The sequence below is a fragment of the Nyctibius grandis genome, chromosome 2 (assembly GCF_013368605.1).
Source record: "Nyctibius grandis isolate bNycGra1 chromosome 2, bNycGra1.pri, whole genome shotgun sequence".
Classification (NCBI taxonomy): Eukaryota; Metazoa; Chordata; class Aves; order Nyctibiiformes; family Nyctibiidae; genus Nyctibius; species Nyctibius grandis.
This window is the reverse complement of record NC_090659.1, coordinates 124,713,077-124,739,294: the sequence shown is the minus strand read 5'-3', so window position 1 is coordinate 124,739,294 and position 26,218 is coordinate 124,713,077. Positions and strand designations below refer to the sequence as shown.

Sequence of the window (26,218 nt, the reverse complement as noted above, 5' to 3'; positions counted from 1 at the left end):
AAAAATTAGAAGAAAACTACCTCGTAAATGTTTGGCAGAATATTACAAGTTGCTGAGCATTAGCATCCAGGCTGCTGCTGTGTTTGAATAACGATCAGACTTTGTATTTTGGTGGATGTGAGGGGAAGAAGTAGCTTAATATAATTTTAAGGCAAATTAAAGAAGGTAGAAGGGAATTAGATCTGTTATCAGAGGAGAATATAGTTTCCCTGGTCACTGCTGAATCACCCCTGTGATTTCACGCATGAATTTCCCCTGCCTTTCAGATGGAAGTGAATTAAATTTCTCCAGCCTGAGAGGAGAGGAAAGGAGACAAGCTGGGCTTGGAGTAACAAGAACGAGTGGGCGAGAAAAAGTTACCATGTGAATTTGATGCAGTTTGTGAGAACTGAATCGGTTAGAGCTCCATGATAACTTAATGTGTGCAGGCACTTAGCCATAACAGAGATCAGCATTTCCTAACTGTGGCATTGACTTTCTTGGATCAGTGACTTTGCAGCATCTCAGCTGTTAGTTATTGCTCTTACAGATCAAAGTGAAAGAAGAGGAAAGTATCTTATTGATAGCAGCCTCTACCTTGTAAGTGGGGGGGAAATCAGGGTGGTTTAGACTAAGCATGTTTTAAAAGTAACAGTGATTATAAGCAGCCTTTGAAGGGACAGCATAAAATGGGGTTGTTATCTCCTGTTACTGCTTTGATTGCTGTTTGTGTGCCTTATTTGTTATTGCTAAATCAAAATTGTGATGGGAGTCCTGTAAGATGGTTTTCATGAAGGCTTTTTTAAGCATGCTGGGTCAGCTTGAGGAACCTTAAAGCGTGTGCCCAATGGATTAATGAAGGACACGGGTCTTCAAGGCTGTTGATGTAACTAGTTTTTTTTGTTAGTTTAGTACTCTTAGAAGAATTGCAAAGTAAACATCTGCTTTTCAGGGTGGACCTCTGAACAGCATTGAAATCCACGTGGGAGAGGGAGGCAGGCGTTGGCATATCAAGATACAAGTCAGGTTTTCCATAAAAATAGCTGTGTATTTGAGCACTTCCCCTTGTTTGGATGAGGGCTGTCACCACTGTGGCAGTCTTCTGTTTGCTCCTTCTGAAAGCAAGATTGAGGACTTAAAGGCTTGTTGTAATCACAATACTTGCTACGTTGCTTTTCTTTCTCTCCTGCTTCCCCAAGAAGCTTAAAAACAAAACAAAAGCCTTGGTTAGATTTACTTCCAAACTGTGATAGATGTATACTGACAGTCTTTTCAATATGAAAAATAAAAATGAGTTTTAAATGTTTAGGTTTGAGATACGCTATCTAAAAAGCAAATTAATACCACAATGTGTTTCACTGATGTTGCAGCTTAAGGGTTTTTTCAGGAAACCCACGTAGCTGTTCAGAGCTAGAACAACTAGCTAGGTTTAATAAAACAAAGGCAAGCAACATGTTAAGAGTGCAAATAATCTAAAATTTTATAATTTCCCCCAAAAGGTATAAACACACACAACTGTTTATATAGCAGCAGGCATTATTTCACTGATCCCCCAAGGTTGTTTATATAGCAACAGGCATTATAACAACACTTTCTGTTTTCATTGTTGCAGTGCTTAGTCATCTGAATCCCAGCCAGCGCTCCTTCATACTCTGAAAACTCATCCAGGATCTTGTAAAACAATTAACTATGTCATTTTATTAAAACTTGCATTTTATATTTGTGTCCCAGCATTTGACATCCTCTGAAAACCTTATGTAAATGCTTGGGTTCTAATCAACACTGCAGACTTGATTGAAAGAACACTTTTGCTTCTATTTTCATTTGTGGCTTTTCACATTTGTGGAGCAGATGTCCTTTTAAATGCTTGATGCTATCAAGAAAAACTCCTTATTGAACTGAAAATCATTCAGAATTGCTCTTGACTGCCCTAACAGTACATGAGCTTGCATAGTGTAGTAGTGGGTTGGGTCCACGTGTAGATACAGACAGTGCTACAACATCAAGGACCAGTTGCCTGCAGTAGAGACTAAGGGAAGTGCAAAGATGCCGAAGGTTTCAGTGTAGACTCCAGTATTATGCACACCATGCACTGAAGTGCTGGTGTTTTGAACTTTATTAACATAGTCTGAGCTGTAAGACTGCTTCCACATGTCTTAAAACAAGACGGATGGTGAATGAGGAACAGATGAGTTCAGAACTGGAGTCATTCTGCACTCCCAAAAAAAAAAAGGATATTCCAGTCAAGGCACTCTGTGGTTTCTGGCTGGAAGTAAATGTATATGCTTGTATACCATAAGTCATTAAATACTGCTACAGGAATTAGTGTAGGAAATGGGCTATTCTTCTTTGCACGTAAATGCAGGATATCGTTATTTTTCTTAAGAGGCAATCCCTTAGTGGCAAAAGCCCTAATTTTGATCTTGGGTGCAATCTGATCTTACCCAGAAACAGAAAGATAGCTAAATGGTTTCCTTTTAAGCCAACTTATTTGAAAATCTTTAATAGTTCTAGTACTTCTTATCTTACAGACTTTGTAGGAGTGTAACTGAACCTTTGCAGGTTTGTATCTTAATTAGTTAACAAATGAGGTAGCTACACTTGTCATGATTTAATGAATGAATGTTTTAGCATGGAATTGTTACTTTAGGAAGGTGGTAAGCTTTTATGTTGTCTGACATTATTTTAATAAAGTGTAACAGTCTAGTTGAGAAAATAAATGACCGGGAAGATGCTTGGATGGCAGGAGTGGTTTAGAGAAGCTCAGGGTGGAGCTGATTCGCTGCTGAGGACAGACAACTTGATTCACTGCTGAGGACAGACAGCTTCAATTACAGAATTACAGAATCAACCAGGTTGGAAGAGACCTCTGGGATCATCGAGTCCAACTATTGCCCTGACACCACCATGTCAACTAGACCATGGCACTAAGTGCCATGTCACAGAATCACAGAATCACACAGAATCACAGAATCAACCAGGTTGGAAGAGACCTCTGGGATCATCGAGTCCAACCGTTGCCCTGACACCACCCTGTCAACTAGACCCTCCAGACCCTTCACCAGCTTCCTTCCAGTAGACGTTCAAAGTGTTGCATGGAAGGAAATGCAGGTAGAAACTGGAGCAACTGAATGTTTGGGGGGTGTTTTCCCTCTTCCTAAAGAATCTAAAACAATTATGCTCAGCTTGTTATGAGTTAACTTTAATTTGTTTGTGGTGCCTCACCTACAGCTAATACTGTGGTTGTATTAGCTGGGACAATTTTCTTAGTCTAATGGAAATTAAGCATTTAAACATTTTATTAGAAAGCTAATACAAGTTTTAAGAATAAATCTACCTTTCACTCTGACAACCATTGTTTTAAATGCAGCTTATTTCAACACTTATGGTTTTCTGTGATGTTGGAATAAATAACAAGTATAATGTGAAATACCTACTAGGGTGATGGACTGGTCTTCTATAGAGGTAGAGGTGGCCTTAATATAAATTTAATCTCATTTTTCTTCACATTCTTCTGTACAGGTACTTTCTGAAATTGTCTTAGGACAAACAGAAAACTCAGATTTTACAAAAGCAGTCTAGGCAGTTATAAATACTGTCCTCTTTTCAAAGTCTTTTCATAATACTGAAATTCTGAAGTTTATCACACTGGATTTGTAGTGTCAGATTTTGGGGGATACAAGTTTTCTGAGAGAGTAATCAAATCGGATGAATCTAGAGTTGTTTTCTAAAATCTTGTAGAAACATGAATATTTTTTTTTCCAGTTACAGTTTACTAGCCATTTCTTTACATCTCTAATTAAATAACTTGGAATGATGTCAGTTAACACAGAAGCCAAAGCAACAAAGTGCAATAAAATGTTGAAACTTTCACTTTGAGATGAGTAAAAGGAATAAATCTGTGTAATTGAAAGAAATGACAAAGTGAGATTTTTTTTTTCCCCCCTTAAATATCCCTTAAGTTTTTCTGACTTGAACTGTTCATAAAATATGATGCATCTCACCTGCTACATCTTGTTTCTGTGGAGTAAGTGTTGCTAGTAACTGGTATGAGAGCAGACTCAGGCTCCTGTCTGGTGTCTGATGTCTTCAGCTTATTTGTTTTCCAGTTCATGTTTACTACGTGCTTTTGTTCAATTAAGCAACATTTCATGCTGCACTTGGGAAAAGAAAGCTGTATATGGGAGCAAAATATTAGTAAGGAAATGGCAATTAATATTTTATTACTTGAACATCATTAATGATTAACAGTCCCGTGGAGAATACAGAGTCATAAATGTGAACACAAATCCTGGACACTTGTTCACTCAAATTAAAACAGGCACGTTTCCTTCGGATGGCCACTTCTGTAATATCCTGAAGGAGCAATCTAATTTGTAAAGAAAATGCTGCTTTTGCAAATGGTACTTGTTCGTTTGGAAATTTAGTGTGGGGCGGGTGGAGCTGGGTGATGTTTAATAGCAGCAATTGAAATGTGAACTCGGTTTCTTTGGAGAATCACGACAGCACGGTCACCTCTTTCTGGTTTTGTTTTCAGACTTCATGTTTCGCTGCACCCCTTCTTGCCTCTTTTCTGTTTGCATCTTCCATAATGCTAAGCTCTGTCTTTAAATTCCTTTTAATTCTCATGGGCAGAGCAGCTGTCCTCTCCCTACATGTTTCTCTTTTTAAAATTGATTTTGATGTTAAAGGGTGCTTGTGTGAATCCTTGTGTAACAGGTCACAGGTGATGGTTATTACCGTTGTTCAGTGTGTTGCTGCTTATTGGATGAGGTGGAGTAACTGTCCCTGTACGTGTGGTGTTGGCTGTTAAAAAATAATAAACTTAAGGAAAGGTGTGTAAGAAATGCATTACAGTCTGGGGAAAAGAACAGTCTTTACTAATGATGCAGCACTGGTAGAGGACAAGAGCAGGAGGAAGAGTTACAGAATCACAGAGTCACAGAATCAGTCAGGTTGGAAGAGCCCTCTGGGATCATCGAGTCCAACCGTTGCCCTGACACCACCATGTCAATTAGACCATGGCACTAAGTGCCATGTCCAGTCTTTTCTTAAACACCTCCAGAGATGGTGACTCCACCACCTCCCTGGGCAGCCCCTTCCAATGTCTAATGACCCTTGCTGAGAAGAAATGCTTCCTAATGTCCAACCTGAACCTCCCCTGGCGAAGCTTGAGGCTGTGTCCTCTTGTCCTATCACTAGTTGCCTGGGAGAAGAGGCCAGCTCCCACTTCACTACAACCTCCCTTCAGGTAGTTGTAGACTACAATAAGGTCACCAAGTTCTGCTCTCTTAAGTAAAAGAGAAATCTCTTTTTTTCCTCCTTCCATGCTCTCATTTGCTGTGTGCTGAGCGTGTAGGGTGTTCCATCATTGGGTAGAAGTCGAAAGATTTCTTTTTTGGGGTATGTGAGACTACTACAGACCATTGTGAAGTAGGAGTTAACCTTGTTGCATTAATGGGAAGGTAATTCTGGAACCAGGCTAAAACCTGGGAACTAACTCATGGCTCTGATGCTTCAACTGATTTTTTTTTTTTTTATTATATTTTTTCTGTCACTAGAAGGCAGATGAGTTTTTCAAGAGTTTCTGGGATTACACTGTTTTGTAAATACATCACAGTCAGCTTGTATTGATACAGACACATAAGGCAGCATGGCTTTGTTTTTAACCTATTACAAAGCCAAAATAGAATGCAGTTTATAAAGTTAAATCATATTTTTTTCTAGAGGTTTCCTAAAACTTACATCCTAACTTTACTTACAATGCTTCTCTGCTGTTTGAAAGATGAAAATGTGTTTTAGCAGAAACAGTGGGTTTGCTCATGTTTTGATACAAGTCTTGCATGCATTCCTCTGATCTTGGCTATAGGAAATGGAGAGATCCCTTAATCCAATTCTTTTCATGCTCTGAAATCTTAGAATTTAAGGATGACTATCAAAAGGGGTGTTCTATGAACATTTGATTGTAGTTGGAGGAACAAATATAATGGTTTTGATTTTGTTTTCTTTTCTTTCTTATTTCTTTTGCCCCAGGCTAGTTCTTTGGTTAACCAAATCCACTGTAATCCCATCAGGAGAATGTGGTGATCGTTCAGTAATTTATATTTTAAGGTTGTCTTAATCCAGGTTCTGTCATTGTAGCAGAAAATACGAATCCAAACCCACCACATGACTTGACTGTGTCCATATGGAAATAATAAACTGTGTAATAAATGGCCTCCTGTTGTACAGTGCAGTACTGAGGATGTTTTTCTTCCAAAGCAATTCTTCTTTCTAAAACTCAGACAAGCACAGAAATCATTCCCAATTTCAGTTGTCTTCTGAAAAACTGGTCCATTGTTTGGGAGAAGTCAGAAATCTTTCTAACGTAGAAGATGCTTGCCTACACCTTACTTTCATGAATCACAGAAACGGGTGTGTCATTCTAAACAACAAATTTAACTTTGAGTGGGATTGTTCCATATTTCAGCAAGTAGCTCTATCAGTATCAAATGTGTGTGGTTACTGTATGTGTATATCGGAGGCCCCCTGCGACTTTTAGAGGCTGTTAACGTCCGCTGAGAGCTGCGTATCAGGTTGATGCTGCTTCATTCCAATAGTCTTAAAGATAGTGGAATTTAGGGATTTTTTTTTTTCCATATTTTAACCACACAAGGGATAAACTTCCCTGCAAAGTTTCCCTGAAGTTTTGAGATTGAAACTTGAAAGAAAGACTTTTTTCTTTCCATAGTTCTGGGCCCCGCGCTTCAAGAAAGATGTTGAGGTGTTGGAGCAAGTCCAGAGGAGGGTGACCAAGCTGGTGAAGGGTCTGGAGGGTCTGACCGCCGAGGAACGGCTGAGGGAGCTGGGGGTGTTTAGCCTGGAGAAGAGGAGGCTCAGAGGTGACCTTAGTGCAGTCTACAACTACCTGAAGGGAGGTTGTAGTGAAGTGGGAGTCGGCCTCTTCTCCCAGGCAACTTGCGATAGGACGAGGACATAGCCTCAGTCTTCACCAGGGGAGGTTCAGGTTGGACATTAGGAAGCATTTCTTCTCAGCAAGGGTCATTAGCCATTGGAAGGGGCTGCCCAGGGAGGTGGTGGAGTCACCATCTCTGGAGGTGTTTTAAGAAAAGCCTGGACATGGCACTTAGTGCCCTGGTCTAGTTGCCGTGGTGGTGTCAGGGCAATGGTTGGACTCGGTGATCCCAGAGGGCTCTTCCAACCTGGTTGATTGATTCTGTGATGTGCCATTTTCTTCGGAGGTATTTTTAGTTTGAGGACTTCTTAAATAAGTAGTTCATAATTACCAGCAGCATCAGTGATGTCGTGTACTTCATTTGATAATCTGAGGGTAAAAGCAAATTGCAGTTTGCATGGAGTCAGTGTATTGAATCTTTTCATTTATGTTTGCACCCATGTAGGAATTAATACTTGGATTGAAGTGAGTCAATGTTTAAAGCCTTTCTCTTAGCTACACGGCATTGTATTTGAATGCTGGGTTTAATTATGAGAATAATTGCAGCAGTTTAAATGTTGATGTGAACTGTATAAGGAACACAGACTGAGATCAGTTGTGTGACTGTGTATTTTCACTAGTTGATATTACTGTGATAATTCCACTACTGATTCCAGCAGACGTTGATACACTCAGGGTGACAGATGACACTTGCATACAAATAAATGTTTTGAATTGGTGAATACAGAACATTGTGTTGAAATTTGGTCTTTTCACTTAATGGCTGTATTTATATTAAGCTGTGAGGCCGCTCTCCTGTTACAGGTAGGAAATGGAAAAAGTGTAATGAGGTTTATCAGTCAGGCTGACTGATTATTTTGTCCCTGTTCTTGGGTGGGTTTTGCTAATACGAGGTTATGAGTATTAAATGGAACATTTCCTTAATGGGAATAGATCTCTTGAAACGGTTCGATTATCCTGCACTTCCTTTGAAAACCTAATAAATTAACTGACCATAATGTTATATTAATTGGAATCTGGGATTTGGAAAGATGTGCTAATTTTAGTTTTTTCTGTTCTTGTAGCTTAGATATCAACATGGGCTGAGTACTCCAGATCTAAGGCAAACTCTTCCTAACCTGAAAAACTTCATGGAGCTTGGGCTAATGGTTAGATGGTAAGTATTTATTCATAATTAAAAAGAGGTGGATGCTAGAAAAAATTCAGCTGTAAAAATTTTTCCACAAACAAGCAGCTTCTCTTCACAAGAGAGAAGCATGCTTGATGAAGATTGTGACTTCCCCAAAATCATAGAGTCGTTTTGATTGGAAAGGACCTTTAAGATCATCGAGTCAACCGTTAACCCAGTACTCCAAGGCCACCACTAACCCATGGCCCTCAGCACCACATCTACACGGCTTTTAAATCCCTCCAGGGATGGGGACTCCACCACTGCCCTGGGCAGCCTGTTCCAATGCTTGACAACCCTTTTGGTGAAGACATTTTCCCTGATCTCCAATCTAAACCTCCCCTGGCACAACTTGAGGCCATTTCCTCTTGTGCCATTGCTTATTCCTTGGGAGAAGAGGCCAACCCCCACCTCGCTACACCCTCCTTCCAGGCAGTTGTAGAGAGTGAGAAGGTCTCCCCTCAGCCTCCTTTTCTCCACACTAAACACTCCCAGGTCCCTCAGCCGCTCCTCATCACACTTGTGCTCCAGACCCTTCACCACCTTCGTTGCCCTTCTCTGGACCCGCTCCAGCACCTCAAGGTCTTTCTTGTAGCGAGGGGCCCAAAACTGAACCCAGGATTCGAGGTGCGGCCTCACCAGTGCTGAGTAGAGGGGGACGATCCCTGCCCTAGTCCTGCTGGCCACACTAGTGCTGATACAAGCCAGGATGCTGGTGGCCTTCTTGGCCACCTGGGCACACTGCTGGCTCATATTCAGCCAGCCATCGACCAGCACCCCCAGGTCCTCTTCTGCCAGACAGCTTTCCAGCCACTTACAGGCCATGTAAGATGTCCACAGTCTTCTACTGTTTTTGTCTACTTTTGTAGTATCATCCACGTGATGGGCCCACAACACTTCTTGCAGCAGTGAGGGTGGGGGAAGACTGTTTGAAAAGCAGTGTTCTTCATTAAAGGGATGTGAATTAATCATTCTCTTAAGACTGTATCTAAGGGTTGGTAGCAGATGCACCTTCTGTATCATGCTAATCCAGAAGGAAAGGTGTAACAGCCTTAGGAGAGCAGGTCTTAGCCTGGTCAGTACCTGGCTTCCCATTTGCTTTAAATGTGTAATTCAGGTGAGCTCCATGGGAATCTGTGAATTATAATCAGCACAATTTGTGTTGAGTATAATTGCTGCTACTGAAAATAGCTGTTACATGTTGAGTGTTGTTGCTAAATGGGAAGCTGCATTCATAAGTAACTGAAGGTTAGAGTAACCTTCCAGGGAAATCTTGAGTGCTTCTACTCTGATTCACTCTGGAGGATCCAGACTTGCTCCTCACTGTCTGTGTAGAAAATTAAAGCAGAATGGTTTCTATAAGACTAAATTTAGTGTAGGCTTCTCTTGCAGCAGCTGTTTGAGCATGAGGCTTTACCAATTCTTCTTAAACCCACTGAGATAAACTTTAGTAAATGTGGAAGGCACAATTCACTGGCAAGTGTATTTCTGCAGGTGTTAGATGCTTTGTATTCTCATATTTTTAATTTATAGTCTTAGAATTGTGTGTGCTCATGCAACCTTAAGCAATTATTTTGTCCTGCATTCTCATCTTCATTCTTTGGGTGCATGAATCCCACCCAAACATAGCATTGTGCCATTTTAGGATCCCTGGGTTAATTATTCACTGCTCCAAAGTAGCACAGGTCTTGTGTGGTCCCTGTGTCATACCTGGCCCCGTGCAGATGCCCTGGATACTCCACAGAATTGAAAATATCATGCAGTGTGAGGTAAGCCCACCAGGTTTTGCTGCCAGATGCTCTGGTGGTGCCCTGGTGATGGATATGGGCTCCCTTGCTGCTTCAATTGATCTTCTGGCACATAATATGCTAAATTGAGGTGAAAGAGTGCTTCCAGTGTTCCTAACAGAAACTAGTCATTCCTAGTAAGACAATGAACTACGAAGCACTAATAGCCAAACCTTAATATTTTTGGGCTAGTATATGGCTTCTGGGGAGACTCAAAACCAAGCTTAAACTAGTTTTTAATTCTGTTGTGAAATGACACTAAACATTGTGGTACTGGCCCTTATTTAACAGTGGAGTTAAACATTTCTGGGGCTATTCATATTATATCTGAATTCCTTACACATTAACACAAGCAGAAGTAGCAAAGCCCTTTATTAGCATAATGCAGACTAGTATCTTACCGTGCTCCACATGAGAGCTATAGAGGCAGCATAGCGTAAGGTGGGTTTTTGTAGTGAGGGAAATACGTGCCTGAAGTGAATGCAGAAAAAGTGTTGTGTGATAAATAGTTTTGGGTTGAAAAACAGTGGGCAGATTGCTGATATTCAGCCTTCTCTTACGTACCCATTCCTGCAACTTTTAAAGGATTTTACTGTTCTTACTGCTGTATTTCAGTAGGGTCCTAAAATGTTGCTAAGCTCTAAAAGTATCTTCCTTTTTATTTTTTCTTGCAATACACAGAGCAGGGAAGAACAGCACATCAGTTGTAAAGACAGTATGTGATCACACATCCTTTCATGCAATAACAGCAAGTTTTTTGTTATTGCTCCATTTTAAAATTATAAGAGCAGGCTTCAAACAGAGTTAGTGCCTCAGAGTAGCACAGCTCAATGTATCAGACCTTTGCGACAAAAATTCTACTTCAGTGGGTAACAGTGATGAAAATCCTATGGGATGTTGTCATGCCACAGCTCTTAGCACCCCTTATTCTTACCAGGCCTCTTCTCCCAGGCAACTAGCGATAGGACAAGAGGACACAGGCTCAAGCTTTGCCAGGGGAGGTTCAGGTTGGCCATTAGGAAGCATTTCTTCTCAGCAAGGGTCATTAGCCATTGAAAGGGGCTGCCCAGGGAGGTGGTGGAGTCACCATCTCTGGAGGTGTTTAAGAAAAGACTGGACATGGCACTTAGTGCCATGGTCTAGTTGACACGGTGGTGTCGGGGCAACGGTTGGACTTGATGATCCCAGAGGGCTCTTCCAACCTGGTTGATTCTGGGATTCTATTTCTGTGTCGCTCTTTGCCTTTGTTATCTTTCATTCCTTGCACAGAAATGCAGATCCACGTGAACTCTAATCTAGTGTCCAAATCGCTTATATTGGGAGGAGAATCTTGGCAAGGGAAGACAAATCCAGGAGCAGAATAACTATCATCTTTGAACAACACTGTAAAAAGTGTTGCTTGATGGAAATTCAACTCAGCCAACAAAACAGTGGAAGTAAACAGGCCCTGAGAAAAGGAAGCATGGTCCCTTGTGCAGTTTTATTCTGTCAGTAATTTCAGGCACAGCTGAAAAGATTCCCCTTGCTTTTCTTCTTATCCCCTAGCAAGATGCATAAAGAAAAGCTGTCTTCATCCGGAAAATATTAGCACGAGTTTTTGTGTGTTATCCATCACTGTGATGTAAAAATCCTAAATGACACGTAGCCCCTAAGCAAATCTGAAAATGAAGGGCCGAAATACCTAAACTGTGACTTCTGTAGCACTTCTGTGTACTCATCAGTAGAGCAGCTGGGGTACGGGTTGTGGATGTCTCCTTCAGTCTTGAATAAGCCGAGATGGGGTGACTCTGGGACATAGAATTGTAGAATCACAGAATCATTTTGTTTGGAGAGGACCTTTAAGATCATCGAGTCCAACCATTAACCCAGCACTGCCAAGGCCACCACTAACCCATGCCCCTCAGCACCACATCTACACGGCTTTTAAATCCCTCCAGGGATGGTGACTCCACCACTGCCCTGGGCAGCCTGTTCCAGTGCTTGACAACCCTTTGGGGGAAGACATTTTCCCTGATCTCCAATCTAAACCTCCCCTGGCACAACTTGAGGCCGGTTCCTCTCGTCCTATCGCTTGTTACCTGGGAGAAGAGACCGACCCCCCCTCGCTACATCCTCCTTTCAGGCAGTTGTAGAGAGTGAGAAGGTCTCCCCTCAGCCTCCTTTTCTCCAGACTAACCACCCCCAGGTCCCTCAGCTGCTCCCCATCACACTTGTGCTCCAGACCCTTCACCAGCTTCATTGCCCTTCTCTGGACTCTCTGCAGCACCTCAATGTCTGTCTTGTAGTGAGAGGCCATGTTAAATGGGAATCGTTTTGAAAGCTAAGTATCTGTTCTTCCCTTCTGGTGTGTGCTAGCTTTGAGGAACTGATAGTGGAAGCTTTAGTTATGCCTTAGAGGTTTTGCCATCGTACAACCAGGGGTATTTTTCCTATAGGTGAAACACAGTCATTAACAAGACAAAACACTTTTTGGCTGGATAATATTTCAAAACATGTAGGTATATTAAGCAGAGTTCTCCGGGAGTATCACATTCCCTGCTTCCCCCCCATGAATGCTTATGCCTCATTTCCTTCTTACTTCCAAAACTTGTATGAATAGTTGTTCATTTTTAACATTTTTTAAGCCTAATGATTCTAAACAATGCTTCTTAGTACTTCCTAATAATATAAATGGAAATTAGGCTTTACAGGGAGTCTAGCTCAAGGGGAAGACTGGCTAGACTTTCATAATTGGGCATTGCAGTTGAGCCCATACATAGCAGAGTACAGATGCCCGTGGTCTTGTGGATAAATGTCTGATTACATGTATTTAAACAAGAATAAAAGCCACCAGCTGTTAAAATGAAGGAATTTTTTGTTTTCAGGATTCTGTAGGTGAGTCATCTGATACCCTCTGCCACAAACTGTAATCATTAAAGTATTTCCAGGTTATTCTTACTTGCAGGATGAAAGCAGGAACATGCGAGGCAGTGATGGGTTTGTCTTATGACAGATTTGCTGGCGCTGCCTCGATTGTTTGGTTTCGTTGTTGCTGATCTTCAGTTTCCTTTCTTAGCACTTAGCTGGGTTTTGTTGAATTTAAGTTCTGTCCAATCATGATCACACTAGTAAAAAACAATACTTAGACTGTACTTAGTTTCTCTTTGAACAGGACTGCTTTTAACTCCTAGGCCATGCATCGTCCTCATTTTTGCTTTTGACTAGAGACATATTTCTCTGCAGTCTGGAATGGAATTGAATCCCCTAGATAAGAGACAAGAGTAGAGAGTAGGACTGTGAGCAGCAGAGATTTTTCTTAGGCTGGTTGTTCCACAATTGATTGTTGCCAGTGGTCAGCACAGCAAGTGCTCACTCACTCGCAGCAACCTACACACTTGGATAAGCCTGAGAAACCTTCAAGACAATGCACAATCTTTTCTAAAGGTATTAACTTACTGATTTGTAAGCATTTTCTTTGTTTGTTCTGTGTTTTTTTTTTTCTCCTCCATGCTATTTAAATACTTTTGCTATTCACAGAAAATGCTGTCTCTGAAAATTACGATTGATTCCTTGTTTATGAATATGTTCTTATTATTTACCTCAGTGAGAAGATTTCTTGAACAGTGAAATCATGTTTAAGAGGTGAACAAGAATTAGTAGCTTTTGGGTACCCCACATCTTTCTTAGCTTCAGTGCTGAGACTGCTAACAAAGAACTAAAGAAACCAGCAACAGGATTTCTCTGACTGGGATAAGAATTTTGCAGATTGCATCAATGTTGACCAAATTGCTGCAGTCAGTTGAGCAGATTTGCTACTGACTTCAGTGGGAGCTGGGCTAAGTAAAGGCAAAGCACCGTGGTAACTCCCACTTGCAGGGCAATCGAGCTGTTACTGAATCTGACATAAAAGACTGTTGGGAGTAGCCAGACAGAGCCCACATGTACCACATCCAGCAGCTCATTCCATATAACTGAAATACGTAGTTATTTCAGGCTTAACCTCTTTCTCTGATAAGCATCCGTTCAGATTTGAGTACAAAATAGGGTTTTTTACCCCTTCAGATTAAAAACAAGCACAAAAAACCCACAGCTTTTGTAGAAGAGCCCACCTATTTCATACTTCTATCAGAGCAAATTTGTCTTTAAGTCTCTGCTTCAGGCTTTCATGAACTCCGTTGTTCTGCCTGGAGCTCTGGGGCAGCCCTTGGCCCTGCTGAAGGTCTGCGGAGTCCGGTGCCTTTGCATCAAGGTTTAATTGCGTTGCTGCTGGATCCCTCTGCCTGGTGAGGTTTGTGTTTTGGTTTCTCAGGCATGACACTTAAATGATTAATACGTGTTTTCACATCGCAACACGCGTGATTTATTGCAGCAAGCTCGCAGGTCTACAAGCTCTGCTTCCCTCTTCATATCTCTCCTGGCACCTATATTCTCCTGTGTTTACTTTTCTTCCCCCTCACCCCTACTGCAAAATATTATTTGTACTGTACGTAGACAAAATCAAGACAGATCTGTTGGGTCCCTCACACACTGTTATGGAGGCTACAGAACTGCAAAAGCTTATTTTTCTGATATTAAATCTGGATGTTGACTCTTAAGGTGAAAGATGATGAGCCAAAGTTGTTGATTTAGACTGTCTCAGTTGTGATCCCCCAAATATTTTCTGTTTGCTTTTGGGAATAAGTCTCTCTGTTTCCAGTGCTTTAGTCCTGGAGTCTCACTGGCTTCCAGAAAAGCAGCTCTTTTTTAAGATTAGCTTTTGCTGATGCAAAGGTCCTGTGCAGTTTTTCTCTTAAATTCTTTTTGAGTATGCAGTTTATTCCAGCTTCTGAGAGAGACCAAGTCTTTACTTATGCATCACCTGTACCTTTTGAACAATGTTTTATTCCTTTTTGCATGTTCAGGTTTATCTTTCACAAGTCAGGCTCTTTAGATCACAGTTGCATTAAATCAAGAGACTCTTTCATTTTCTCTCCTATTCTTCAGCTTAATTTACTCTGTGTAACTGGAGGGATAGTATTTGCGATTATTAATGGCAAGTAAAGAGCACACTGCAAATTTGAGCAGTCCAGTGAGAAGGAGATTTTTTTTATTCCTAGTGAATAGATTAGACAATAGGCTTATCTAATGCTGGCAAATATGAGATACTCCTTTAGAAAGTCTCGTCTGTAGTCAGGGAGATGTCCTTTGGAGCCTGCATTTAAAAGCTTTACCCAAAAATACTTGCATGCCAAAGCTTAAATTTGTGTTTCGAAGGTATGTCTTGATTCATATGCTGCTACATTCAAGAGGAGGCTGGAACTTCATGTTTGAGTTAAGAAAACTCTGGTAGCTTAATTTATGAAGATTTTTTTTCAAAAAAAAAAGCGTGTGTCAGAATTTCTTAGCTGCCAAAAGACGCAATTTCACCTTAACTTCATATTGGCAGCCTCCCTTTGCAGCCCTGTCACTATGGTGCGTTATTTAACCAGTAATCTCTAAGAAGGTGAGAAACTATTATTGCTTTCTAGCACGGTTGACATGATATTGGCTCGGAGCTGCACTTGGAGCTTCAAACATTTCAGATGGCTATAAACCAACTTAAACACCTTCATTTAGCGTTCTTGCTGCCATGAGGTCATAGTTTGCAACAAAAAAGATCAAATGGTGCTTAAGTTTTTTGTTTTTTTTTTAAAAAAAAGTATTCTCATACCAAAGAGCTGTAGCTGTGGATTTTGGCTTTTGGCCAGACAATCAAGATTTAGTATTTTGACCAGCTGTGATCCAGTAATGTTCCTCAGAGGAAACGTTTTGTGGGGAGGAAAAGATACATATTTGAGCCTGTGAATTGTATTCTGTCTCTCATACTGCTTTACATTTTCTCCGAGCCCCTTGCAGACAGATTAAATAATCACAAGTGAATCTGACTGAAGAAACTTTTTCTTTTTATCAAAACTGCAGATTACAGCCAGAATCTGTTCACTAAGAAAATAACTTTAGAAATGCTTGTGTCCTACTTCAATCACTTTATCTCGCCTGTTTACAGCACGGAGTCTGTGTCTTATGCCTTAGGTCTGTAAGAATGCCCAAATGGACTAATTATTAACTAGTGAAAACTAATATTTTGTGGAGAAAACAGCTACTTTGTAGTTTTGCTGCCAGTAAAACTTACAGCTGAAGTCAGACTGTTATGAATTGGCTTTTGAGAGTTGGATGCAATTGAAACATTGAGATTGGTGATGATGTAGTTCTCTTATCTGTAATGTCCAATAAATCTGAGGTTTCTTTTCTTTTTTTCTTTTGAATTTAGAAATCCCGCTTCCTCATAGGAACTATACGTACTCCTATACGTAACCAGTTCTAGTCTGATCCAACTTGATGAGTAAAAGTCATTAAGGCCTGATGACAGTTCATCAAATCAGCTTTTATGCTCCACTAGTTGCAGACCTTTCTTTTCTGGACAGGTGTCCACATCTGTTTGCTGTCTCAGAAGATGGACCAAGTAATTGTGTCTGGAAGCGGAACCAGCTCAACCCTAGTAATTCAGGTCAAGGTTGTACCTTAGAGTAAAGGGCTACGCTCCTGGAAGCCAAACTCTTTTCACTGGTGACAATATCTGACAGTGTCTAAAGTTTCTGGGCAATTGGATGACAGTTTTCTAACATGACTTGCTTTTTTATATATATTTTATTAAATCCATGAGTGAAGCTGATAAAGCATCTCTTTCTCTGGACTTCGCCTTGATGCAGTGCTATGAATTCTGTTAACAGTACAGCCTTTTCCTCAAGGAGTCATAGACTCATAGAATGGTTTGGGTTGGAAGGGACCTTAAAGATCATCTAGTTCCAACCCCCCTGCCACGGGCAGGGACACCTTCCACTACACCAGGTTGCTCAAAGCCTCATCCAATCTGGCCTTGAACACTGCCAGGGAGGGGGCAGCCACAGCTTCTCTGGGCAACCTGGGCCAGTGTCTCACCAGGAAATGCAATAGAATGCAAATGGCATGCAAAGGAAAATGCAAATGGAATAGAGACCCTCCATCAGCTGCTTGTTTTCTTGAAGATTAATAGCAACCTAGTATTTCTGAGCTCTCTGCCTCTCTGTAAACATTACTTTTGAACCAAAACCTCAATTTGACTTCTCATTCTCACCTGGAGGGAGGTGATGGAACAGGCAAAGACCCCTTGACCTAACTGCTTAACCCACTATACCTAGAGCCATTTTAGTTTTATTTTACTTGCCTGCAAGACTATGACCATTGTTGTACTTAAAAGTGTAGAGAGCTATTCATCTTCTCATGTTTGCCTTCTAGACACTCGTCACTCAGCCTAAACTAGTTGTCTAGGTTGCCTCTGTGGGCGAGAGGAGACATCCTGAGAGGGCAATTATCCCACTGATCATAAATGGCTCTCAAGAGGGTGTTACCCACCCTTCTCTCCAGTGCTTGTTTTCTTTCTCCAGTGGCTGTGGAAGGAGCCTAGGCGATGAATTCTCAGATGGCTGATCTCCAGAGTCCTTCATGCATATTTGCTTTTATCTAAATGCCTTAGATAACATTTGATAAGCAGTTAAGCCATTCTATTGACTTCATTCCTGCTTTCTCAGATTTGGGCTGTTATCCCCGTATTTATTCCTGACTGAAGCTAAGCCCATCCCATGCATATTTATTGGCAGCAATGGACCGTTTGAGAAATCTGCCTGCATATGTCTCCAGCAGCTTAAAACCTGCTTTTTCAGTCTTAAGTAAGGTCTATTTCATTGCTTGTAGTTTAAAGAACCTGACTGCAAGTGCTTTTTGTTCTAATTCATTAGCTTGAATGCTTGTATGATAAATGAAGATCATTCCTGCTTTACTGCCCTGTGGGGCAGCCCTTATGTACTCTATTAACTGGGAAGTTATTTTGTAGACGAGGGAGATTAGCTTTGTATTGCTGCTACGTTTGGGCTGTTAGATCACTTAGTATAGATCATTCTGCCAGTTCAACTTACGAAGGAAGGGAAGATTTTTTTTGGCTGCTGGACTGAAGAGGTATTGTTCAGGCATACATAACGTGTTAGCTTGAATAGCCTTGTCATAACAAGCTCTTTAAAAACTCTCCTGGCCCTGCAAACTAATTAATTTCTCACCCACTTGCCTGTAAGGCCTAGATTTACAAAGGAATTTAGGCATGTTTCTTTTTAGCAGGAACTTAAATTTACATGCCCACCGGAACAGTTTGTAAAGCTGCTTCTCTCGAGCTAATTAGACACCACAGTTTTCACGTTGGCTTACTTAATTTCTTCTGTGGCTGCTTCTTTGTTCTGTTGCATAGAAGAGTTACAGTTGTGCCTAAATGGGGCTGATCAGCCCTTGCTGAAGGTAATTTGGGGTTTGCCAATTAGGCAGTCTTACGCCATACTTAAGTCTTTGCCCTTTAAAGAGTCTGATCTAAGAGAAATGAATTTGAGCAAGTTTGAAGCACAGTCCAGCACAACAAATAAGACTAGCGGGTATTACTCATTCAGATGGTGAAGAGGCTTTGCCTTGGGTTTGATCTCTCCAGGAATTACTTGTGTTTGGCGTGACGGTGTGCCTCTGCAACTTCAGGAGCTAGGATTAAGCCTAGGGTTGCTTTCCGCTCTTCTTTCCCTGCACATCCTCTTCATCTGAGATAGCTCTTCCTCATGTGAGATCTTGCATCTTGTGCTGCAAGGTGAATATTCAAGGTGATGCTGGGCTGGGATTGTTTAGCCTGGAGAAGAGGAGGCTCAGAGGTGACCTTATTGCAGTCTACAACTGCCTGAAGGGAGGTTGTAGCGGAGTGGGAGTCAGCCTCTTCTCGCAGGCAACCAGTGATAGGACAAGAGGACACAGCCTCAAGCTTCGCCAGGGGAGGTTCAGGTTGAACATTAGGAAGCATTTCTTCTCAGCAAGGGTCATTAGGCATTGGAAGGGGCTGCCCAGGGAGGTGGTGGAGTCACCACCTCTGGAGGTGTTTAAGAAGAGCCTGGCCATGGCACTTAGTGCCATGGTCTAGTTGACAGGGTGGTGTCAGGGCAACGGTTGGACTCGATGATCCTAGAGGTCTCTTCCAACCTGGTTGATTCTGTGATTCTGTGATACATTCAACAGGAGGACCCACTCCAAACCTGTCTATAGGCTGGTGTTCAGGCCACTGTGTTTGTAACTTGTCTGGACCCTCTTCTGACTGCTTACATTTCAGGCAAGAGCTTTTGTCACTAAAATCTTGTTTAAAGAGTAGATAGCCTTGTGACTATTTGAGAAACACTTGTCTGTACTTAAATCCACAAGGTACAGCGTGAAATTCTTCCTGAATTAGTTTTTAATCTCTTAAATTCCTATTTCAACCTATGGATGGTTGAATAAAATCCAGAGAAATGGCAGAATTTCCTATAAACCCTTCTTGTTATTATGGCTAGATCAGGAGATAGGAAGCCCTCACTGCTGTACGGGGTGTTGCAGATCCAATGCTTTGACATCAAACTCTACTTTGCAAAGATACAAGTGTCTTGTACCATAACTTCTGCAGCTAGCACGTAGACTCTTCCAGTTGTTGCTGCTGAAGTCCTGTGGTGAATCTGGACCCAAACTGTCTGCCGAACAACTGACATGATACATCTATGCCTCTGCCATCTGTTGTACACAGGGGGATGGAGGAGTTATCCTTTTCTGACTGGACATCTCGTATTATTCCTAGTCTTGCTTTTTCTTTATTTCAAATGTGTGGGGTTGTTTCTATGGAATCTGCAGCCCTCCTGGGCTCCAGTTCAGCAGGAATACATTCCCATTTGACTCATTCCTGACATCTTCATATAAACCAAGCAGAATTATTTTTATCATTACTGTGGAAGGGAATGTAATACTGGAATCAGTTCCGGGAACAGCCCATTTCTTTTGGAAAGGGATGGCGATAAGTGGCCTGTGAGTTTGAAAAGGAGCTTGTATGAGAATGGCGTTCTTTTTTATTGAATTGCATACGTGCTCCCTATTTTAAATCACAGAATCACAGAATCAACCAGGTTGGAAGAGACCTCTGGGATCATCAAGTCCAATCATTGCCCTGACACCACCATGGCAACTAGACCATGGCACTAAGTGCCATGTCCAGGCTTTTCTTAAACACCTCCAGAGATGGTGACTCCACCACCTCCCTGGGCAGCCCATTCCAGTGGCTAATGACCCTTTCTGAGAAGAAATGCTTCCTAATGTCCAACCTGACCCTCCCCTGGCGAAGCTTGAGGCTGTGTCCTCTTGTCCTATCGCTAGTTGCCCGGGAGAAGAGAAATCGTATTAGACAACTGATTTGCCAAATAGGTCCAGACTTAGGAACACATTTTATACAGCTCATTCTAGAGCTGCAAAAAGCAAGCGTGTTGCCCTTTCAATCTTGAGCCAGTACAAACAAAACAAAGCAGACTTCAGCAACAGGTTTTTTTTTCCCCAGTCTAAAATATTAGACTGAGCACAGAACCCATGTCTCCTTTTTGCCTCTCTCTCTTTTGAGCCTCCTGCATTTAGAGCCACAAAGTGATGGATCGCCACAGTGCACATATCCAAGCCCTGGTAGCACAAAGCTCATAGCTCTCCTGCCTGGAGGCTCCCCTTTGTGCTCCTCAAGACTCGTGGCAGGCTTAGGCTCCTCTTAGCAGCAAGACTGGTTCCAGCCTGTGCTTTGGGCTCGGTTTTGTGAGGAAGAGGGGAGAAGGGAGGCCTTTCCTGTCCAGTTCCATTGCACGCAGCTGCTGCTTGTCTTTGTTTCTGTGCCTCAAGGTGGGACATGAATCTTGCCACATCTCTTTGATAAGACGTGCAAATCACCATGTTATGTGTTATCCTGTCCAAATAGAAGGGAGATAATTCAGCTCTGCAACATCTCGATATCTGGAGTGGGAAAGGCAGCAAAACCTTAGATAGCTTGTACTGAAAAGTACCATCTACTTAATTGCAAAGTGTCTTGTAATTTGAACAGTGATCTATAGTAATCAGTTATCACTTGTCTGTGAGGAATTAGTTCACGTAAAATAGGGTGATGCACTGTTGGACCCAGAGAAGTGTCTTGAATGATATCTGGCTTTGTGAATATATGTACATCTTGGAATTTGGGTAAATTCCTAAAGCTTACCATTTAATTGTAAAGTTTCTAATAATACAGAACAAAACTCCTTGTTTTGCTGCACTTTGCTGTTAAAGCTGAAAACGTAGCACTCTGTTTTATTTCCTGTGCTTTTTCTTAAGGAAGATTCAGCAAACCTAGAGGTAATATGATCCCAACTTGTTTCTTACCTAGGATTTAAGATAAACATGATCTAATCAAATACATAATACCAAGTGTTCATTTATTTTCTGAATTAAGGCTGAAAGCACTAAGCTGGGGGAAGAGGAGGGGAAAACAGACCATCCCCAATGTGTCTGCAGCTCACATTGCATAAGTTCACAAGTGTCCCACCTCAGATTCTTGTGTTTGTTGTATTACATCATTCTAAAAATAAATGGTTGGCTGTGTAGGGGATGGTTAAAGTATTTCACAGAATCACAGAATCAACCAGGTTGGAAGAGACCTCTGGGATCATCGAGTCCAACCGTTGCCCTGACACCACCATGGCAACTAGACCATGGCACTAAGTGCCATGGCCAGTCTTTTCTTAAACACCTCCAGAGATGGTGACTCCACCACCTCCCTGGGCAACCCCTTCCAATGTCTAATGACCCTTTCTGAAAAGAAATTCTTCCTAATGTCCAACCTGAACTTCCCCTGGATTTTAAAGTCTCTGGTCAGTAAAGGACTTGAGGCCTAGTCTACAAGGCCACATACACAGCACTTACTAGCATCTGTGGTACATACTACTTTCTGTTTTGTCACCTCTGTTAAGAATGCTCTAAACCTTTGCAAACAAAGCTGTGAATGCTGTGCAGAGTTTGCATTAAAACAGTCTGAAACAGCAGCTGAAATGTGAGAAGAAAGTTGATGTTTTTGCTGTTGGCTGCGCGTGTGGCCCTTATCTCTCTACTTCACTCTCCGCAACTGTAAATTCTGAAAAGCAACTTTTCCTTAAGGTAATGTGAGGTTTTTATGGAAGAGAAGGAAACCCTACATGTGTATTAAGGGGCAGCCTGGGAGGAGGTAAGATGGGAGAGGAAATTAAAGAACAGTAGCACTCCACACTGCCCTCCCATGGGGATGCTTATTTTTCACAGAGGGGCTTTTTGTGATATAGCTTATCCTATTTACAAAGGGGAGCAAATAAAGAACAACAATGTGGAAAAGGATCTGCAAGACAGATCCCAAAATGTATCAGGCCGTGAGTAGAAGGAGTTTCTTTTAAATGGAGTTAATGAAGGAGACTCATACTGACAGCAGTTGAATCTTGGAGTTTTATATTCAGTGGATCAGTAATAGCTATATTTTTAATTTATTTTTTTTTAAATTTGGAAGGAAAATGAGCTGGTTGCATAAGTTAACTACAACATACTATTTGCATATAGGATGGTGATTATATTTGGATAAGGATTAAGCCGATGAAGGAAAATTCACATAACACCCCCCAGATGACATAAAGCGGATGTTCCAAATTAGAGACCCTGAGACAGTGTAAGTGGTCTGTGGAACAGTATTAAATACTAAAATCAAACTTGTAAATTAAGCTTGATTAGTTCATGTTCCTCAAGAAACTGAAGTTGAAGTTTGTCCAAAAAGTTTTGGAATGATTGGCACAGAAAAGCAGAAGATCTGGCAAAAATAATCCTCTGTAAATAACAAAGTTAGGGTGTTTTTTCTCCTATGTGCAACTGTCAGGGAAATCGTGTTGGAAGAAGTCACTCATAGAGGATTCGACCATTATTACTCACTTTTGAAGAGTTTATGATGGCCCAGTACAGGCCATAAATACATAAATATACGGTCAACAGTAATAATTCATCAAGTACAGCTTGGTCCTATAAAATGGTGTTAACAGTACGAATTAACATAATGTGGTGGTTTCTTGGGTGATTGACTCTTCAAACCATGGAGCTTTGTAAATGTTCCTACACGATCTTACCAGTTTTCAGGAAAGCTGTCCTCTGGGGTGTCTTCTGTAGTTCGTACAGCATTAAACACATTTGGGGTTTTAGCACTTTAGGTTACAAGTAGTTTGGCCAAACGGAGCCCGGAGTTGTGATAAAATAATTGCTTCAGCCTTTGGTTAAACATCTGTATTTCTCGTGAGCACGCCTGCCAGCTGTGATTTATCCTTTCCTTCTTTTATAGTGATCGACACCATACATCCAGTGCAATTCCCGTGCCAAAGAGACAGAGCTCTAGCTTCGGCAGGTTGGATATTGGCTTTTCCAGTGGGCTTCCTTCTCCAGATAAAGGACTCCGAAAACGAGCCAACACGGGAAACGAAAGACTACAGTACAAAACTCCTCCTCCTAGTTACAACTCTGCTTTAACGCAGCCTGTTGCCCTCACAGCCCATGGAGGAGAGTCAGATAAAAAACCTGAATCGATATCGTCCTCCTTGGATACCTCTATGGACTCCTCGAAAGGAAATACCAAGACAGGCGAGAACTTGTGCAGCAGTTTAAATGGAGAAAGCGGGAGCCTAAGCAATACCCAAGAGCGGCAGGAGTCTTTCCTAGGACATACTAGTGCAATAAACGGGGCGTTACTGCCTGGGGAGTGCTCTGGCACTGCAAGCAACGAGCAACCCTGTGAGTTTCGTCCCTCGCTCGGTCCTGTCCTTTGCTGCACCGTGGAGCAAGCGGAGGAGATCATGGGGATGGAGGCGACGGGGTTCAGCACGGGAGATCAGCTAGAAGACTTTAACTCCATCCCGGTGGAGCATGCTGTGGCAGTGGAGTGCGATGAACAAGTCCTAGGGGAGTTTGAGGAGTTCTCTCGAAGGATCTATGCACTGAATGAGAACATGTCCAGCTTCCGCAGACCGCGTAAAAGCTCGGACAAGTGAGCTTGGACAGGGATTTGATAGCAGACATTGAGGTGAAACCAGTGATCTGGAATAGAGATAAAATTGCACTTATTCTTTATATTAATTATAAAAAAAAAAAAAATAAAAAAGCTAAAGCTATTCCTGTGGTGTTAGACAAATGGACTTGAGCATGATAACACAGGATCATGGTATATTCACAGCCCAGGTAAATTTTGATTCTGCTTCCAGTCCTCTTATGTCTGGTATTTATAATCTGTTGGAAATTTTTTTTAGGCATCAGAATCCATTTATAAAGTGTTTCCTGGAAACAACTTCTAGTGCTGAACAGACCCTTCTATGAATATTGTTAATTTCTTAATTATTATTTAGAGTTAAATTTATTTTAATCTTTCCAGAAGAAAAAAAAAAAGTTTAATTTAAAAATACATTTATGATAAGACCTCTTTACCTTCTCCCATGTACTCCTGTGTTTTCTTGAGCAATGTGGCCAGTGTTACAGAAATACCATGAATTCCTTATAATTGGACAGCTTTCTCTTGGCTGTAGCCTTTGAAGTTCTAGTTTGCACTGATGGGTCTTTGGTTGGTGGTGTAAACTTGCCAGAGAATGAGCACCTGTGTGATAGCTGCAGTTTCTTGCACCTGATTAATCAGAAATGACATTTTTTTTCCCCTCCTTCCCTCCATACTCACTGTTCCTACCAGCAGAAGCCTTGAGGACTAAATCCCCTCTAAGGTTTCTCATAAAAATCTCAGCCTGACCTTTCCCCGCTTCAGTTGGGCGCAGACCTCATCAGTAGACCTAATGAACGCACTACCCAAGCGGGGTCCAGCTGCCACCCTCCGAGGTGGCTAACAGGGCCGGCGTGCTGTGAAGCACATCTTCACAACATTATTCACCTAAATTAATATCCTTTCACCCATCTGTGCTTTAAAGGAGGAAGCTTCGGCGGTTCGCTGGAGGTGCGGTTTGCTGTTAGGTAGGTTACCACTGGCACACGTTCAGCTGCACTAATGGGAAAGCAATTTGCAGCCTGCTTTGTGATTCCTGGTATTTGTTTCAGTTTGGGTTTCATTGCTCTTGCTTTCTATATTGTATACCCAAGAGTTTGGGCTCGGTTGGGAGCTCTCAAATATAAAAATATATAGCAGAATAAAAAACACTTCATCATGCCTGGCTTTTTTTTCCCCTCCCTGACCTATGCTTTCTTTTGAACCAATGACATAGTCTTCTTCCTAACTTCACCATAAGGCTAGCCTAAATTAACTGTTTAAAATGTGGATATGTATAATCTCAACTATCTGTTGTCAGAACAAGATGTGTGTGTGAGAACCAATATACGTAATAGCACTGTTCTAGAATATGCATTCTTTCCAGGTAACACCTTAATGATTGTATTAAAATTATATTCACATTTCTTCTGTTAGCTTTTAACGGTTGTGTCTGCAACTGAGCTGTTGGATCGAGCCTTTCTACAGCGACTGATTATTTTTGGTCTGTCCCAATATGATGTGCTAGCTGGAGGTACTCAGAAACAGAGACTTAATTCTGTAAGGCATTGAACGTAATTCCAGGTGCAAACTTGGGCATGAAGTTGGACACATTCACAGAATCACAGAATGGTTAAGGGTTGGAAGGGACCTCTGGAGATCATCCAGTCCAACCCCCTGCCAAAGCAGGGTCACCTAGAACATGTTGCAAGGGTTGCGTCCAGGCGGATTATGAATATCTCCAGAGAAGGAGACTCCCCACCCTCCCTGGGCAGCCTGTGCCAGGGCTCTGGCACCCTCACAGTAAAGAAGTTCCTCCTCATATTCAGATGGAACGTCCCATGTTTCAGCTTGTGCCCATTGCCCCATGTCCTGTCACTGGGCACCACTGAGAAGAGTCTGGTCCCCTCCTCTTGACACCCACCCCTAAGGTATTTGTAAGTGTTGATAAGATCCCCCCTCAGTCTGCTCTTCTCCAGGCTGAACAGCCCCAGCTCCCTCAGCCTCTCCTCATGAGAGAGATGCTCCAGCCCTCTGATCATCTCTGTAGCCCTTTGCTGGACTCTCTCCAGTATTTCCCTGTCTTTCTTGAACTGGGGGGCCCAGAACTGCACACAGTTACTCCAGGTGTGGCCTCACCAGGGCTGTGTAGAGGGGGAGGAGAACCTCCCTCGACCTGCTGCCCACACTCTTCCTCATGCACCCCAGGATACCATTGGCCTTCCTGGCCCCAAGGGCACGTTGCTGGCTCATGGTGAACTTGTCCACCAGAACACCCAGGTCCTTCTCTGCAGAGCTGCTCTCTACATTCATGAGTACCTTCTTCCCCAAATAAGCTCCTCTGTTCCAACCTCATGAAAAACTTCCCTAAAGGAAATGCTGCAGCAGCTTAAAGCACTGTCATCATCTTTGAGAAGAGATAGGTAGGAAATCTACACTGTGCTTTGGCA

General features: G+C 42.0%; 1 protein-coding gene across 2 annotated transcripts in view; it reads left to right on the top strand.

Annotated features, from left to right (window-relative positions):
• UVRAG (UV radiation resistance associated) overlaps positions 1-24,949 on the top strand; it is a 115,609-nt gene extending 90,660 nt beyond the window's left edge. For both annotated transcript variants that reach the window (XM_068395242.1, XM_068395243.1), the window contains 2 exons: positions 7,999-8,090; positions 23,094-24,949. In XM_068395242.1, coding sequence (XP_068251343.1) covers positions 7,999-8,090; positions 23,094-23,796 — 795 coding nt within the window. In that variant the 3' untranslated portion in view covers positions 23,797-24,949. The remainder of the gene's footprint in view (positions 1-7,998; positions 8,091-23,093) is intronic.
• Positions 24,950-26,218: the final 1,269 nt, after the last annotated feature.